The 19,100-nt window shown below is 49.4% G+C and overlaps 1 protein-coding gene across 1 annotated transcript in view; it reads left to right on the top strand.

Moving 5' to 3' along the window:
- Positions 1-2,493: 2,493 nt before the first annotated feature.
- Positions 2,494-19,100, top strand: part of FBXW8 (F-box and WD repeat domain containing 8) — a 435,985-nt gene continuing 419,378 nt past the window's right edge. Inside the window, exon 1 of the mRNA XM_063964341.1 lies at positions 2,494-3,103. Coding sequence (XP_063820411.1) covers positions 2,774-3,103 — 330 coding nt within the window. The 5' untranslated portion in view covers positions 2,494-2,773. The remainder of the gene's footprint in view (positions 3,104-19,100) is intronic.

Below are 19,100 nucleotides of genomic sequence, written 5' to 3'. Positions count from 1 at the left end.
TGAGATAGTGAAACCTTTGTTTTCTGATGACTCAATGTACACAAGCTTTGTTTAATACACAAAGTTATTAAAAATATTGTATTAAATGACCTTCACGCTTTGTGTATAAGGTGTATATATGAAACATAAATGAATTGTGTGAATGTACACACACTTTGCTTAATGCACAAAGTTATTAAACATATTGGCTAAAATGACCTTCAAGCTGTGTGTATAAGGTGTATATGAGACATAAATGTATTCTGTGCTTAGACTTGGGTCCCATCGCCATGATATCTTATTATGGTATGCAATTATTCAAAAATACGGAAAAGTCTGATATCCAATATACTTCTGGTCCCCAGCCTTTTGGATAAGGGATACTCAACCTGTATTTTATGAAAAATTAGTCTCTCTTAAGTCCGTCAACAATACATGTTTTTCCCACTTTTTTTCCTCCTCAAATTCTTATTGCATACATACTGTAGTTGACAGCACCCCCTAAGTAGATAAAATATTGTTCATGATATAAAAGAGGGGTTCCATCAGTGGCTGTATGGAAATAAACTACATACACTCACAATGCCAATTTAATATACTACGAGTGTGCAGATACTAAGTCTTGCCTGTGCAGATAGACATCAGAGATGCATATAAACCACCAGGCTTGAGCACATCTCTGAAAAAGGCCCACAGTCACTTCCGCTAAGCATCAATTTGCAGCCTCTTTTTTTTCCATGTGCAGTCTGTCAACCTAAAAAAATAGTATGCAGTTATTGTTCAGTCAACAGTTACGATGTTGACAAGGTTAAAATGCTGACATATGGAAAATGACAATATGGACAAAATGATGTCAACAGCATTGGGAATACCTTAGGAAAGCACTGTCAACATTATGACCATGCCAAAATTTTATTAAAGTCAATGGGCCTAATTCATGTTTGAACGCAAGTGCCATTCTCTAGGCCAGAGGTTCTCAAACTCGGTCCTCAGGACCCCACACAGTGCATGTTTTGTAGGTCTCCTCACAGAATCACAAGTGACATAATTAGCTCCACCTGTAGACCTTTTAAAATGTGTCAGTGCGTAATTAGTACACCTGTGCACTTGCTGGGTTACCTGCAAAACATGCACTGTGTGGGGTCCTGAGGAACGAGTTTGAGAACCACTGCTCTAGGCTATGGAGCTGCTAATGTTAGCAAGTGAATCTCTCGACCAGGGAGGAAAGGAGATGCTGCCGGAGCCATCGCAGCTCATCCGCAATTGCGTATACATAAGTAGCCTATATGCAACAATGAGAAACATTGGAGCTAAGGGTAGATCTATGGCTATGCAGACTGGACACAGCAGTAGTGAAGCAGGCACCATGTTTTTGCACGTACGAGCTTGCAGCTGACACATGTCCCAACAACGGTCTTGACACACCTGTGTTTTCTCAACCCCCTCCCTATAAACACCTCCAAACGGCCACTTCCTAGCAATCACTTTTCCATGCATATGCGTTTGCGATCACGGCACATGCGCTGTCTGACGATAATCACTCCATTGCATGGATAGATACACATATGAATTAGGCCCAATATGCTGAATATTGACTTAGTGACTATCAACATAATAGAGGAAACCAAAAAACATAGCAAGAACAAGATGCTCAGTATTAAGGGCAACACATTACACCTGTGTAAAATACTATAAAAAAAAATATACTATATATATCACAAAAATAAAGCACTTATGTAAATATATATGGCATGCAGTCAACGTAAGTAGGTTTAAATAGGACAAGGCAGAGTGTGGAGTATACTGGCGATCACGGGATGAGGTTAAATAACATTGCTATAGTGTCCATTTGAGGTTTGTGTATGATATTGTCCCTCATTCCGAGTTGATCGCTCGCTAGCTACTTTTTGCAGCCGTGCAAACGCATGGTTGCTGCCCACGGGGGAGTGTATTTTTGTTTTGCAAGTGTGCGATCGCATGTGCAGCCGAGCGGTACGAAAACGTTTTTTGCAGTTTCTGAGTAGGTCTGAACGTACTCAGCCCTTGCGATCACTTCAGCCTGTCTGGTCCCGGAATTGACGTAAGACACCCGCCCTGCAAACGCCTGGACACGCCTCCATTTTCCCTACCACTCCCAGAAAACGATCAGTTGACACCCATAAATGCCCTCTTCCTGTCAATCTCCTTGCGATCGGTTGTGCAAATGGATTAGTCGCTAGAAGCATTGCACAGCAACGATGCTGTTTGTACCCGTACGACGCACGTGCGCATTGCGGTGCATACGCATGCGCAGTAGTAACCTGATCGCTGCGCTGCGAAAAACGGTCAACTCGGAATGAGGGCCATAATCCTAGTTCAGAGGTTCTCAAACTCGGTCCTCGGGGGCACACACAGTCCATGTTTTGCAGGTAACCCAGCAGGTGCACAGGTGTATTAATTACTCACTGACACATTTTAAAAGGTCCACAGGTGGAGCTAATTATTTCACTTGCGATTCTGTGAGGAGACCTGCAAAACATGCACTGTGTGTGCCCCGAGGACCGAGTTTGAGAACCTCTGTCCTAGTTTATATAACGCACAGGCATCTCTCTGGTTTAGGTAGGAACCTTTGTTTAAGGTTTGCTTTTCCTCATCGGAAGGATCTTATTGTTGCACTGTTTCTCTCAGGGGGCACCAGGCCGCATCGTTCCCTAGCAACGGAACTTTCCCAGCGGTAGGGACCAGCACCTGTCCGCCCGCTCATGATGCCCAAAGCGGGACAGACGTAGCAGTAGATCCCCGGCCAGTGGTCGGCATGGCTGTGGACGCCTCCCTAGAAGAGTTCCGCAGCCGCTGGAGGGCAGAGATCCGCGGGGATCCCGCCGCCCCGGTCACCCCTCCGACTCCTAAACGCAGGAGGTCCGGTCCCAGTCCGGAGCCCGCACCGTCGCCATGCAAGGAAGGAGAGGCCTGGCACTGTATTCCCGGCTCGCCGTCTGCGAATACCGGGGGGGAGGGGAGTCGCTGCCTGGAACTCGCAGAGCGGCTGCTGGAGGACAAACCACCGAGTGTGGCAGCGGTAACAGAGCGGCCGCCATCTCCGAGAGCAGCCCCCAGCCTGGTGGAGCAGCTGATCCATGACCTGGTAGGTCGGCGTGTCATATTAATGTATAGGGATCGGTACTGACAGGCTAGAGCTGCTATTTAACGTACAGTTAGTGACTTGCCAGCATTGCAGCCTCCTGAGAAGTTCCATCCTGTACTGACTACTGGGCATGCAGGCTGGCATCTGTGGGCATAATATAGTTACTTTGCTCACCAGTGATAGAATCTGTATGACTGTGCTGCTCCTGAAATGTAGCAAGTGAGACACTTCTGCCAACTAGGTGAATTGCAACCAACCAGTCTGGAGACACACTGAGACTGGGGATGGCACAGTGGGTGATGAAAGCGATCCAGCGCGTGCATTTATGATAGCTCTGAGACTGTATATTTCTCTGACGTCCTAGTGGATGCTGGGAACTCCGTAAGGACCATGGGGAACAGCGGGCTCCGAAGGAGGCTGGGCACTCTAGAAAGATTTATGACTACCTGGTGTGCACTGGCTCCTCCCACCATGACCCTCCTCCAAGCCTCAGTTAGATTTTGTGCCCGGCCGAGGTTGGATGCACACTAGGGGCTCTCCTGAGCCTTTAGAAAGAAAGTATAGAAATTAGGTTTTTTATTTTCAGTGAGACCTGCTGGCAACAGGCTCACTGCAGCGAGGGACTAAGGGGAGAAGAAGCGAACCTGCCTGCATGCAGCCAGCTTGGGCTTCTTAGGCTACTGGACACCATTAGCTCCAGAGGGATCGACCGCAGGTCCAGCCTTGGTGTTCGGTCCCGGAGCCGCGCCGCCGTCCCCCTTACAGAGCCAGAAGCAAGAAGAGGTCCGGAAAATCGGCGGCAGAAGACATCAGTCTTCACCAAGGTAGCGCACAGCACTGCAGCTGTGCGCCATTGCTCCTCACACACACTTCACACTCCGGTCACTGAGGGTGCAGGGCGCTGGGGGCCCTGAGAAGCAATAATAACACCTTGGCTGGCAAAAATACCACAATATATAGCCCCAGAGGCTATATATGTGGAAAATACCCCTGCCAGAATATAGGAAAAAGCGGGAGAATAGTCAGCGGAAAAGGGGCGGAGCTATCTCCTGCAGCACACTGGCGCCATTTTTCCCTCACAGCTCCGCTGGAAGGAAGCTCCCTGGCTCTCCCCTGCAGTCTACACTACAGAAAAGGGTAAAAAAGAGAGGGGGGGCACTAAATTTAGGCGCAGTATACATTTATATAGAAAAAGCAGCTATAGGGGACATAACTCAGTTAGTCCCTGCATTATATAGCGCTCTGGTGTGTGCTGGCATACTCTCACTCTGTCCCCCCAAAGGGCTTTTGTGGGTCCTGTCCTCTGTTGGAGCATTCCCTGTGTGTGTGCGGTGTGTCGGTACGGCTGTGTCGACATGTTTGATGAGGATAATGATGTGGAGACGGAGCAGATGCCTTTAGAAGGGATGTCACCCCCTGCGGGGCAGACACCTGAGTGGATGAGCTTATGGAAGGAAATTAGTGCACGTATAGACTCCTTACATAAGAAATTTGACGACATGCCAAATGTGGGACAGCCGACTTCTCAGCTCGTGCCTGTCCAGGCGTCTCAAAGGTCATCAGGGGCTCTGAAACGCCCGCTACCTCAGACCGCAGACCCAGATGTCGACACTGATACTGACACTAGTGTCGACGACGATGAGTCTAACCTGATGCCCACTAAGGCCATTCACTGCATGATTGAGGCAATGAAAGAGGTGTTACACATTTCTGATATAAATACAGGTACCACTAAAAAGGGTATTATGTTTGGGGAGAAAAAACTACCCGTAGTTTTTCCCCCATCAGATGAATTAAATGGTGTGTGAAGAAGCGTGGGCTTTCCCTGATAAAAAATTGGTAATTCCTAAGAAGGTACTAATGGCGTTCCCTTTCCCGCCAGAGGATAGGTCACGTTGGGAAACACCTCCTAGGGTGGATAAAGCGCTCACACGTTTGTCTAAAAAGGTGGCACTACCGTCTCCGGATACGGCCGCCCTCAAGGAACCTGCTGATAGAAAGCAGGAGGCGATCCTGAAGTCTGTATATACACACTCAGGCATTATACTTAGGCCAGCTATTGCGTCAGCATGGATGTGCAGTGCTGCCGCCGCGTGGTCCGATAAACTGTCAGAAAATATTGACACACTAGACAGAGACACGATCCTGCTAACCATAAACCATATCAAAGACTCAGTCTTATATATGAGAGATGCACAGAGGGAAATCTGCCGGCTGGCATCTAAAGTAAGTGCATTGTCCATTTCTGCTAGGAGAGGCTTATGGACTCGCCAGTGGACAGGAGATGCAGATTCTAAAAGGCACATGGAAGTTTTGCCTTATAAGGGTGAGGAATTATTTGGGGATGGTCTCTCGGACCTAGTTTCCACAGCAACGTCTGGGAAGTCAGCATTTTTACCCCATGTCCCCTCACAGCCTAAGAAGGCGCCGTTTTATCAGGTTCAGTCCTTTCGGACCCAGAAAAACAAGCGTGGAAAAGGCGGGTCTTTTCTGTCCAGAGGCAGAGGTAGGCTGCAACAAACAGCAGGTTCCCAGGAGCAAAAGTCCTCCCCCGCTTCTTCTTCCAAGTCCGCTGCATGACGGTGGGGCTCCACAGGCGGAGCCAGGTACGGTGGGGGGCCGCCTCAAGAATTTCAGCGAACAGTGGGCTCGCTCAAAGGTGGATCCCTGGATCCTTCAAATAGTATCTCAGGGGTACAAACTGGAATTCGAGGCGTCTCCACCCCACCGGTTCCTAAAATCTGCCTTGCCGATTGCTACCTCAGACAGGGAGGCGGTGCTAGCGGCAATTCACAAGCTGTATTCCCAGCAGGTGATAATCAAGGTACCCCTACTTCAACAAGGCCGGGGTTACTATTCCACACTATTTGTGGTGCCGAAACCGGACGGTTCGGTGAGACCCATTTTAAATTTGAAATCCTTGAACACATACATAAAAAAAAAATTCAAGTTCAAGATGGAATCGCTCAGGGCGGTTATTGCAAGCCTGGACGAGGGGGATTACATGGTATCCCTGGACATCAAGGATGCTTACTTGCATGTCCCCATTTACCATCCTCACCAGGAGTACCTCAGATTTGTGGTACAGGATTGCCATTACCAATTCCAGACGCTGCCGTTTGGACTGTCCACGGCACCGAGGGTATTTACCAAGGTTATGGCGGAAATGATGATACTCCTTCGAAAAAAGGGAGTTTTTAATTATCCCGTACTTGGACGATCTCCTAATAAAGGCGAGATCCAAGGAACAGTTGTTGGTGGGAGTAGCACTATCTCAGGAAGTGCTGCACCAGCACGGCTGGATTCTGAATATCCCAAAGTCACAGCTGGTTCCGACGACACGGCTACTGTTCCTGGGTATGATTCTGGATACAGTCCAAAAAAAAAGTGTTTCTCCCGGAGGAGAAAGCCAGGGAGTTGTCATCTCTAGTCAGAGACCTCCTGAAACCAAAACAGGTATCGGTGCATCACTGCACGCGGGTCCTGGGAAAGATGGTAGCTTCTTACGAAGCAATTCCCTTCGGCAGGTTCCATGCCAGAATCTTTCAGTGGGACCTATAGGACAAATGGTCCGGATCGCATCTTCAGATGCATCGCTTAATAACCCTGTCTCCAAGAACCAGGGTGTCTCTACTGTGGTGGCTGCAGAGTGCCCATCTTCTAGAGGGCCGCAGGTTCGGCATACAGGACTGGGTCCTGGTGACCACGGATGCCAGCCTTCGAGGCTGGGGGGCAGTCACACGGGGAAGAAACTTCCAAGGACTATGGTCGAGTCAGGAGACTTCCCTTCACATAAATATTCTGGAACTAAGGGCCATTTACAATGCCCTAAGTCAAGCAAAATCCCTGCTCCTACACCAGCCGGTGCTGATACAGTCAGACAACATCACGGCAGTCGCCCATGTAAATCGACAGGGAGGCACAAGAAGCAGGATGGCAATGGCAGAAGCCACAAGAATTCTCCGATGGGCGGAGAATCATGTACTAGCACTGTCAGCAGTGTTCATTCCGGGAGTGGACAACTGGGAAGCAGACTTCCTCAGCAGACACGACCTCCACCCGGGAGAGTGGGGACTTCATCCAGAAGTCTTCCAGATGCTGGTAAACCGTTGGGAAAAACCACAGGTGGACATGATGGTGTCCCGCCTCAACAAAAAGTTAAAAAGATATTGCGCCAGGTCAAGGGACCCTCAGGCGATAGCTGTGGACGCTCTTGTGACACCGTGGGTGTACCAGTCGGTTTATGTGTTCCCTCCTCTGCCTCTCATACCAAAGGTATTGAGAATAATAAGAAAGCGAGGAGTAAACACAATTCTCGTGGTTCCGGATTGGCCAAGACGAGCGTGGTACCCGGAACTTCAAGAGATGATCTCAGAGGACCCGTGGCCTCTGCCGCTCAGACAGGACCTGCTACAGCAGGGGCCCTGTCTGTTCCAAGACTTACCGCGGCTGCGTTTGACGGCATGGCGGTTGAACGCCGGATCCTGAAGGAAAAGGGTATTCCGGAAGAAGTCATTCCTACGCTTATTAAAGCCAGGAAAGATGTTACGGCAAATCATTATCACCGCATATGGCGAAAATATGTTGCATGGTGCGAGGCCACAAAGGCCCCAACAGAGGAATTTCAACTAGGTCGATTTCTGCATTTCCTGCAAGCAGGAGTGAATATGGGCCTAAAACTAGGCTCCATTAAAGTACAGATCTCGGCTCTGTCGATTTTCTTTCAAAAAGAACTAGCTTCAGTACCTGAAGTTCAGACATTTATGAAAGGAGTGCTGCATATTCAGCCCCCGTTTTCCCTCACGTGGAAAGTGGTCATGTTATTGGCCTTGGCTTCAGCCAGGCAAGTGTCAGAATTGGCGGCTTTATCATGTAAAAGCCCTTATCTGATTTTCCATATGGATAGGGCAGAATTGAGGACTCGTCCCCAGTTTCTCCCTAAGGTGGTGTCAGCGTTTCACCTGAACCAGCCTATTGTGGTGCCTGCGGCTACTAGGGATTTGGAAGACTCCAAGTTGCTAGACGTTGTCAGGGCCCTGAAAATATGTTTCCAGGACGGCTGGAGTCAGAAAATCTGACTCGCTGTTTATCCTGTATGCACCCAACAAGCTGGGTGCTCCTGCTTCTAAGCAGACTATTGCTCGCTGGATTTGTAGTACAATTCAGCTTGCACATTCTGTGGCAGGCCTGCCACAGCCAAAATCTGTAAATGCCCATTCCACAAGGAAGGTGGGCTCATCTTGGGCGGCTGCCCGAGGGGTCTCGGCTTTACAACTTTGCCGAGCAGCTACTTGGTCAGGGGCAAACACGTTTGCAAAATTCTACAAATTTGATACCCTGGCTGAGGAGGACCTGGAGTTCTCTCATTCGGTGCTGCAGAGTCATCCGCGCACTCCCGCCCGTTTGGGAGCTTTGGTATAATCCCCATGGTCCTTACGGAGTTCCCAGCATCCACTAGGACGTCAGAGAAAATAAGAATTTACTCACCGGTAAATCTATTTCTCGTAGTCCGTAGTGGATGCTGGGCGCCCATCCCAAGTGCGGATTGTCTGCAATACTTGTAAATAGTTATTGCTAACTAAAGGGTTATTGTTGAGCCATCTGTTGAGAGGCTCAGTTGTTTTCATACTGTCAAACTGGATATAGTATCACGAGTTGTACGGTGTGATTGGTGTGGCTGGTATGAGTCTTACCCGGGATTCAAAATCCTTCCTTATTATGTCAGCTCGTCCGGGCACAGTGTCCTAACTGAGGCTTGGAGGAGGGTCATGGTGGGAGGAGCCAGTGCACACCAGGTAGTCATAAATCTTTCTAGAGTGCCCAGCCTCCTTCGGAGCCCGCTGTTCCCCATGGTCCTTACGGAGTTCCCAGCATCCACTACGGACTACGAGAAATAGAATTACCGGTGAGTAAATTCTTATTTTTTTGCATGCAGTCCTGGGGCTGAAAACAAATGATATGCAATTTTGGGGCGATTTGGATTGCAATTGCTAGTTGTTTCATCGCTGTTGAAATGGCACATTGTGGGCATCGTCTGCCATTGAATCTATACCAATGAATGACCATTCTCCCAAACAGAAATAACCCACTGTGTAGCCACCCAGGCAGGGTTTTAAACTGTTTAGCAGATCGTTTTGATACTGTCTGATGAAACCTTTGCAATAGTTTGTGTAGGCACAGCAGTGTTGGGCAAGCTTCAAGGGATGCATGTTCCAGGTACTACCATTAATTTTAACAATTAATAAACATCCAGAAAACAACCTCAGCACAGCATCGTACCTCATCTAAAAAATGCCATCTCCCTGGGACCAAAATGTTACCTAGAATTTTGACTTGCCCCAAATAACCCCCACAAGATCTCCCTTGAAGCTCTAAACACACACATGTGCTCTGAAACTTCCGCAAAAATTTTATTTTATTTATAAGGCGCTACAAGTGGTTTGTACATACGGCACACATTAGAACAATACAGGGTACACAGAATTTCTCTGACGTCCTAGTGGATGCTGGGACTCCGTCAGGACCATGGGGATTAGCGGCTCCGCAGGAGACAGGGCACAAAAATAAAAGCTTTAGGACTAGGTGGTGTGCACTGGCTCCTCCCCCTATGACCCTCCTCCAAGCCCCAGTTAGGTTTTTGTGCCCGTCCGAGCAGGGTGCAATCTAGGTGGCTCTCCTAAAGAGCTGCTTAGAAAAAGTTATTAGGTTTTTTATTTTCAGTGAGTCCTGCTGGCAACAGGCTCACTGCAACGAGGGACTTAGGGGAGAAGAAGTGAACTCACCTGCGTGCAGGATGGATTGGCTTCTTAGGCTACTGGACACCATTAGCTCCAGAGGGATCGAACACAGGCCCAGCCATGGAGTCCGGTCCCGGAGCCGCGCCGCCGACCCCCTTGCAGATGCCGAAAAGTGAAGAGGTCCAGAAACCGGCGGCAGAAGACTTTTCAGTCTTCATGAGGTAGCGCACAGCACTGCAGCTGTGCGCCATTGTTGTCAGCACACTTCACACCAGCGGTCACTGAGGGTGCAGGGCGCTGGGGGGGGCGCCCTGGGCAGCAATGATAATACCTTGTTCTGGCTAAAAATACATCACGTATAGCCCCTGGGGCTATATGGATGTATTTAACCCCTGCCAGGTCTCACAAACACCGGGAGAAGAGCCCGCCGAAATAGGGGGCGGGGCCTATCTCCTCAGCACACAGCGCCATTTTCTCTATCGTCCTAGTGGATGCTGGGGTTCCTGAAAGGACCATGGTGAATAGCGGCTCCGCAGGAGACAGGGCACAAAAAGTAAAGCTTTCCGATCAGGTGGTGTGCACTGGCTCCTCCCCCCATGACCCTCCTCCAAGCCTCAGTTAGATTTTTGTGCCCGGCCGAGAAGGGTGCAATCTAGGTGGCTCTCCTAAAGAGCTGCTTAGAAAAGTTTAGCTTAGGTTTTTTATTTTACAGTGAGTCCTGCTGGCAACAGGATCACTGCAACGAGGGACTTAGGGGAGAAGAAGTGAACTCACCTGCGTGCAGGATGGATTGGCTTCTTGGCTACTGGACATCAGCTCCAGAGGGACGATCACAGGTACAGCCTGGATGGTCACCGGAGCCTCGCCGCCGGCCCCCTTGCAGATGCTGAAACAAGAAGAGGTCCAGAATCGGCGGCAGAAGACTCCTCAGTCTTCTAAAGGTAGCGCACAGCACTGCAGCTGTGCGCCATTTTCCTCTCAGCACACTTCACACGGCAGTCACTGAGGGTGCAGGGCGCTGGGAGGGGAGCGCCCTGGGAGGCAAATGAAAACCTATTTGGCTAAAAAATACCTCACATATAGCCTCCGGGGGCTATATGGAGATATTTAACCCCTGCCAGAATCCACTAAAGAGCGGGAGACGAGCCCGCCGTAAAAGGGGCGGGGCCTATCTCCTCAGCACACAGCGCCATTTTCCTTACACAGCTCCGCTGGTCAGGACGGCTCCCAGGTCTCTCCCCTGCACTGCACTACAGAAACAGGGTAAAACAAGAGAGGGGGGGCAAAATAGTGGCAAAAATTATATTATAAAAGCAGCTATACAGGGAGCACTTATTATAAGGCTATCCCTGTTATATATAGCGCTTTGGTGTGTGCTGGCAGACTCTCCCTCTGTCTCCCCAAAGGGCTAGTCGGGTCCTGTCTTCGTTAAGAGCATTCCCTGTGTGTCTGCTGTGTGTCGGTACGTGTGTGTCGACATGTATGAGGACGATATTGGTGTGGAGGCGGAGCAATTGCCAAATATGGGGATGTCACCTCCTAGGGGGTCGACACCAGAATGGATGCCTTTATTTATGGAATTACGGGATAGTGTCAACACGCTAAAGCAGTCGTTTGACGACATGAGACGGCCGGACAATCAATTAGTGCCTGTCCAGGCGCCTCAAACACCGTCAGGGGCTGTAAAACGCCCTTTGCCTCAGTCGGTCGACACAGACCCAGACACAGGCACTGATTCCAGTGGCGACGGTGACGAATCAACCGTATTTTCCAGTAGGGCCACACGTTATATGATTTTGGCAATGAAGGAGGCGTTACATTTAGCTGATACTACAGGTACCACTAAACAGGGTATTATGTGGGGTGTGAAAAAACTACCTATAGTTTTTCCTGAATCAGAAGAACTAAATGAGGTGTGTGATGAAGCGTGGGTTGCCCCCGATAAAAAGATGCTAATTTCAAAGAAGTTATTGGCTTTATACCCTTTCCCGCCAGAGGTTAGGGCGCGCTGGGAAACACCTCCTAGGGTGGACAAGGCGCTCACACGCTTATCTAAACAAGTGGCGTTACCCTCTCCTGAGACGGCCGCACTTAAAGATCCAGTAGATAGGAGGATGGAAAATATCCCAAAAAGTATATACACACATACAGGTGTTATACTACGACCAGCTATAGCGACAGCCTGGATGTGCAGTGCTGGAGTAGCTTGGTCAGAGTCCCTGATTGAAAATATTGATACCCTGGATAGGGACAATGTTTTACTGTCTTTAGAGCAAATAAAGGATGCATTTCTTTATATGCGTGATGCACAGAGGGATATCTGCACACTGGCATCACGGGTAAGTGCTATGTCCATTTCGGCCAGAAGAAGTTTATGGACGCGACAGTGGTCAGGCGATGCGGACTCAAAACGGCATATGGAAGTTTTGCCGTATAAAGGGGAGGAGTTATTTGGAGTCGGTCTATCAGATTTGGTGGCCACGGCTACAGCCGGGAAATCCACCTTTTTACCTCAAGTTACTCCCCAACAAAAAAAGACACCGACTTTTCAACCGCAGCCCTTTCGTTCCTTTAAAAACAAGAGAGCAAAGGGATATTCATATCTGCCACGAGGCAGAGGAAGGGGGAAGAGACAGCAACAGGCAGCTCCTTCCCAGGAACAGAAGCCCTCCCCCGCTTCTACAAAAGCCTCAGCATGACGCTGGGGCTTCTCAAGCGGACTCGGGGGCGGTGGGCGGTCGTCTCAAGAATTTCAGCGCGCAGTGGGCTCACTCGCAGGTAGATCCCTGGATCCTGCAGATAATATCTCAGGGATACAGGTTGGAACTAGAGACAGATCCACCTCGCCGTTTCCTGAAGTCTGCTTTACCAACGTCCCCCTCCGAAAGGGAGACGGTCTTGGAAGCCATTCACAAGCTGTACTCTCAGCAGGTGATAGTCAAGGTACCTCTTCTACAACAAGGAAAGGGGTATTATTCCACTCTATTTGTGGTACCGAAGCCGGATGGCTCGGTAAGACCTATTCTAAATCTGAAGTCATTGAACCTGTACATAAAGAAGTTCAAGTTCAAGATGGAGTCACTCAGAGCAGTGATAGCGAACCTGGAAGAAGGGGACTTTATGGTATCCTTGGACATCAAGGATGCGTACCTCCACGTTCCAATTTACCCCTCACACCAGGGGTACCTCAGGTTCGTCGTACAAAACTGTCACTATCAGTTTCAGACGCTGCCGTTCGGATTGTCCACGGCACCTCGGGTCTTTACAAAGGTAATGGCCGAGATGATGATTCTTCTTCGAAGAAAAGGCGTATTAATTATCCCATACTTGGACGATCTCCTGATAAGGGCAAGGTCCAGAGAACAGCTAGAGATGGGATTAGCACTGTCTCAAGAAGTGCTAAAACAGCACGGGTGGATTCTGAATATTCCAAAATCCCAGTTAATGCCAACAACTCGTCTGCTGTTCCTAGGGATGATTCTGGACACGGTTCAGAAAAAGGGTTTTCTCCCGGAGGAAAAAGCCAAGGAGTTATCCGAGCTTGTCAGGAACCTCCTAAAACCAGGAAAGGTGTCTGTACATCAATGCACAAGAGTCCTCGGAAAAATGGTGGCTTCTTACGAAGCAATTCCATTCGGCAGATTCCACGCAAGAATTTTCCAGAGGGATCTGTTGGACAAATGGTCAGGGTCGCATCTTCAGATGCACCAGCGGATAACCCTGTCTCCAAGGACAAGGGTATCTCTTCTGTGGTGGTTGCAGAGTGCTCATCTATTGGAGGGCCGCAGATTCGGCATACAGGATTGGATCCTGGTGACCACGGACGCCAGCCTGAGAGGCTGGGGAGCAGTCACACAAGGAAGAAACTTCCAGGGAGTGTGGACGAGCCTGGAAACGTCTCTTCACATAAACATTCTGGAACTAAGAGCAATCTACAATGCTCTAAGCCAGGCAGAACCTCTGCTTCAGGGAAAACCGGTGTTGATCCAGTCGGACAACATCACGGCAGTCGCCCATGTGAACAGACAGGGCGGCACAAGAAGCAGGAGTGCAATGGCAGAAGCTGCAAGGATTCTTCGCTGGGCAGAGAATCATGTGATAGCACTGTCAGCAGTGTTCATCCCGGGAGTGGACAACTGGGAAGCAGACTTCCTCAGCAGACACGACCTTCACCCGGGAGAGTGGGGACTTCATCCAGAAGTCTTCCACATGCTGGTAACCCGTTGGGAAAGACCAATGGTGGACATGATGGCGTCTCGCCTCAACAAAAAACTGGACAGGTATTGCGCCAGGTCAAGAGATCCGCAGGCAATAGCTGTGGACGCGCTGGTAACGCCTTGGGTGTACCAGTCGGTGTATGTGTTTCCTCCTCTGCCTCTCATACCAAAAGTATTGAGAATTATACGGCAAAGAGGCGTAAGAACGATACTAGTGGTTCCGGATTGCCCAAGAAGGACTTGGTACCCGGAACTTCAAGAGATGATCACGGAAGATCCGTGGCCTCTACCTCTAAGGAGGGACTTGCTTCAGCAGGGTCCCTGTCTGTTTCAAGACTTACCGCGGCTGCGTTTGACGGCATGGCGGTTGAACGCCGGATCCTAAAGGAAAAAGGCATGCCGGAAGAAGTCATTCCTACTTTGATTAAAGCAAGGAAGGAAGTAACCGTGCAACATTATCACCGCATTTGGCGAAAATATGTTGCGTGGTGCGAGGATCGGAGTGCTCCGACGGAGGAATTTCATCTGGGTCGATTCCTACATTTCCTGCAATCAGGATTGTCTATGGGTCTCAAATTGGGATCTATTAAGGTTCAAATTTCGGCCCTGTCGATTTTCTTCCAGAAAGAATTGGCTTCAGTCCCTGAAGTCCAGACTTTTGTTAAGGGAGTGCTGCATATACAGCCTCCTGTGGTGCCTCCAGTGGCACCGTGGGATCTCAATGTGGTTTTGGACTTTCTAAAATCTCATTGGTTTGAACCACTAAAAAATGTGGATTTGAAATATCTCACATGGAAAGTGACCATGCTACTAGCCCTGGCTTCGGCCAGGAGAGTGTCAGAACTGGCAGCTTTATCTTACAAAAGCCCATATCTGATTTTCCATTCGGACAGGGCGGAACTGCGGACTCGTCCGCATTTTCTCCCTAAGGTGGTGTCAGCATTTCATCTGAACCAGCCTATTGTAGTGCCTGCGGCTACAAGTGACTTGGAGGACTCCAAGTTACTGGACGTTGTCAGAGCATTGAAAATATATATTGCAAGGACAGCTGGAGTCAGAAAATCTGACTCGTTGTTTATATTGTATGCACCCAACAAGATGGGTGCTCCTGCGTCTAAGCAGACGATTGCTCGTTGGATCTGTAGCACAATCCAACTTGCACATTGTGTGGCAGGCCTGCCACAGCCTAAATCTGTAAAGGCCCACTCCACAAGGAAGGTGGGCTCATCTTGGGCGGCTGCCCGAGGGGTCTCGGCATTACAACTTTGCCGAGCAGCTACGTGGTCAGGGGAGAACACGTTTGTAAAATTTTACAAATTTGATACTCTGGCTAAGGAGGACCTGGAGTTCTCTCATTCGGTGCTGCAGAGTCATCCGCACTCTCCCGCCCGTTTGGGAGCTTTGGTATAATCCCCATGGTCCTTTCAGGAACCCCAGCATCCACTAGGACGATAGAGAAAATAAGAATTTACTTACCGATAATTCTATTTCTCGGAGTCCGTAGTGGATGCTGGGCGCCCATCCCAAGTGCGGATTATCTGCAATAATTGTACATAGTTATTGTTAACTAATTCGGGTTATTGTTGTAGGGAGCCATCTTTCAGAGGCTCCTCTGTTATCATACTGTTAACTGGGTTTAGATCACAAGTTGTACGGTGTGATTGGTGTGGCTGGTATGAGTCTTACCCGGGATTCAAAATTCCTCCCTTATTGTGTACGCTCGTCCGGGCACAGTACCTAACTGAGGCTTGGAGGAGGGTCATGGGGGGAGGAGCCAGTGCACACCACCTGATCGGAAAGCTTTACTTTTTGTGCCCTGTCTCCTGCGGAGCCGCTATTCCCCATGGTCCTTTCAGGAACCCCAGCATCCACTACGGACTCCGAGAAATAGAATTATCGGTAAGTAAATTCTTATTTTCCTGCACAGCTCCGCTGCGAGGAAGGCTCCCAGGACTCTCCCCTGCACTGCACTACAGAAACAGGGTAAAAAAAACAGAGAGGGGGGGGCACTTTTTTGGCGATATTGATATATTAAGCTGCTATAAAGGAAACAACACTTCTGTAGGGTTGTTCCTATATATTTATAGCGCTTGGGTGTGTGCTGGCAAACTCTCCCTCTGTCTCCCCAAAGGGCTAGTGGGGTCCTGTCTTCGATAAGAGCATTCCCTGTGTGTCTGCTGTGTGTCGGTACGTGTGTGTCGACATGTATGAGGGCGATGTTGGTGTGGAGGCGGAGCAATTGCCGGTAATGGTGATGTCACCCCCTAGGGAGTCGACACCGGAATGGATGGCTTTGTTTATGGAATTACATGATAATGTCAGCACGTTACAAAAATCAGTTGACGACATGAGACGGCCGGCAAACCAGTTAGTACCTGTCCAGGCGTCTCAGACACCGTCAGGGGCTGTAAAACGCCCTTTACCTCAGTCGGTCGACACAGACCCAGACACGGACACCGAATCTAGTGTCGACGGTGAAGAAACAAACGTATTTTCCAGTAGGGCCACACGTTATATGATCACGGCAATGAAGGAGGCTTTGCATATCTCTGATACTGCAAGTACCACAAAAAGGGGTATTATGTGGGGTCTGAAAAAACTACCTGTAGTTTTTCCTGAATCAGAGGAATTGAATGAAGTGTGTGATGAAGCGTGGGTTAACCCCGATAGAAAACTGCTAATTTCAAAGAAGTTATTGGCATTATATCCTTTCCCGCCAGAGGTTAGGGCGCGCTGGGAAACACCCCCTAGGGGGGATAAGGCACTCACACGCTTATCAAAACAAGTGGCGTTACCGTCTCCTGAAACGGCCGCCCTCAAGGATCCAGCTGATAGGAGGCTGGAAACTACCCTGAAAAGTATATACACTCATACTGGTGTTATACTGCGACCAGCCATCGCCTCTGCATGGATGTGCAGTGCTGGGGTGGTTTGGTCGGATTCCCTTACTGAAAATATTGATACCCTGGATAGGGACAGTATTTTATTGACTCTAGAGCAATTAAAGGATGCTTTTCTTTATATGCGAGATGCTCAGAGGGATATTTGCACTCTGGCATCGAGAGTAAGTGCGATGTCCATATCTGCCAGAAGAAGTTTATGGACGCGACAGTGGTCAGGTGATGCGGATTCCAAACGGCATATGGAAGTATTGCCGTATAAAGGGGAGGAATTATTTGGGGTCGGTCTATCGGATTTGGTGGCCACGGCAACAGCCGGGAAATCCACCTTTTTACCTCAGGTCCCCTCCCAACAGAAAAAGACACCGTCTTTTCAGCCGCAGTCCTTTCGTTCCTATAAGAACAAGCGGGCAAAAGGACAGTCATATCTGCCCCGAGGCAAAGGAAAGGGTAAGCGAGTGCACCAAGCAGCTCCCTCCCAGGAGCAGAAGCCCTCCCCGGCTTCTACAAAGCCCTCAGCATGACGTTGGGGCTTTACAAGCGGACTCAGGGGCGGTGGGGGGTCGACTCAAGAATTTCAGCGCACAGTGGGCTCACTCACAGGTGGACCCCTGGATCCTGCAGGTAGTATCTCAGGGTTACAGGTTGGAATTCGAGAAGTCTCCCCCTCGCCGGTTCCTAAAGTCTGCTCTGCCAACGTCTCCCTCAGACAGGGCGACGGTATTGGAAGCCATTCACAAGCTGTATTCTCAGCAGGTGATAGTCAAGGTACCCCTCCTACAACAGGGAAAGGGGTATTATTCCACACTATTTGTGGTACCGAAGCCGGACGGCTCGGTAAGACCTATTCTAAATCTGAAATCTTTGAACCTGTACATACAAAAATTCAAGTTCAAGATGGAGTCACTCAGAGCAGTGATAGCGAATCTGGAAGAAGGGGACTTTATGGTGTCCCTGGACATCAAGGATGCTTACCTGCATGTCCCAATTTGCCCTTCACATCAAGGGTACCTCAGGTTCGTGGTGCAAAACTGTCATCAGTTTCAGACGCTGCCGTTTGGATTGTCCACGGCACCTCGGGTCTTTACCAAGGTAATGGCCGAAATGATGTTTTTTCTGCGAAGAAAAGGCGTCTTAATTATCCCTTACTTGGACGATCTCCTGATAAGGGCAAGGTCCAGAGAACAGCTGGGGGACGTAGTGGCACTAACCCAAGTAGTGCTGTAACAGCACGGGTGGATTCTGAATTTTCCAAAATCTCAATTGACCCCGACGACACGTCTGCTGTTCCTGGGAATGATTCTGGACACGGTTCAGAAAAGTGTTTCTTCCGGAGGAGAAAGCCAGGGAGTTATCCGAACTTGTCAGGAACCTCCTAAAACCAGGAAAAGTGTCTGTGCATCAATGCACAAGAGTCCTGGGAAAAATGGTGGCTTCTTACGAAGCGATTCCATTCGGCAGATTCCACGCACGAACTTTTCAGTGGGATCTGCTGGACAAATGGTCCGGATCGCATCTGCAGATGCATCAGCGGATAACTTTGTCTCCACGGACAAGGGTGTCTCTTCTGTGGTGGTTGCAGAGTGCTCATCTGTTAGAAGGCCGCAGATTCGGCATACAGGACTGGGTCCTGGTGACCACGGATGCCAGTCTGAGAGGCTGGGGAGCGGTCACACAGGGAAGAAACTTCCAGGGAGTGTGGTCAAGCCTGGAGATGTCTCTTCACATAAATATACTGGAGCTAAGAGCGATTTACAATGCTCTAAGCCTGGCAAAACCCCTGCTTCAGGGTCAGCCGGTGTTGATCCAGTCGGACAACATCACGGCAGTCGCCCACGTAAACAGACAGGGCGGCACAAGAAGCAGGAGGGCAATGGCAGAAGCTGCAAGGATTCTTCGCTGGGCGGAAGATCATGTGATAGCACTGTCAGCAGTGTTCATTCCGGGAGTGGACAACTGGGAAGCGGACTTCCTCAGCAGACACGATCTACACCCGGGAGAGTGGGGACTTCATCCAGAAGTCTTCCACATGATTGTGAACCGTTGGGAAAAACCAAAGGTGGATATGATGGCGTCCCGCCTCAACAAAAAACTGGACAGGTATTGCGCCAGGTCAAGAGACCCTCAGGCAATAGCTGTGGAC

The sequence above is a fragment of the Pseudophryne corroboree genome, chromosome 1, assembly GCF_028390025.1.
Source record: "Pseudophryne corroboree isolate aPseCor3 chromosome 1, aPseCor3.hap2, whole genome shotgun sequence".
NCBI classification, from domain to species: domain Eukaryota; kingdom Metazoa; phylum Chordata; class Amphibia; order Anura; family Myobatrachidae; genus Pseudophryne; species Pseudophryne corroboree.
This window is presented reverse-complemented; position numbering and strand designations above follow the sequence as displayed.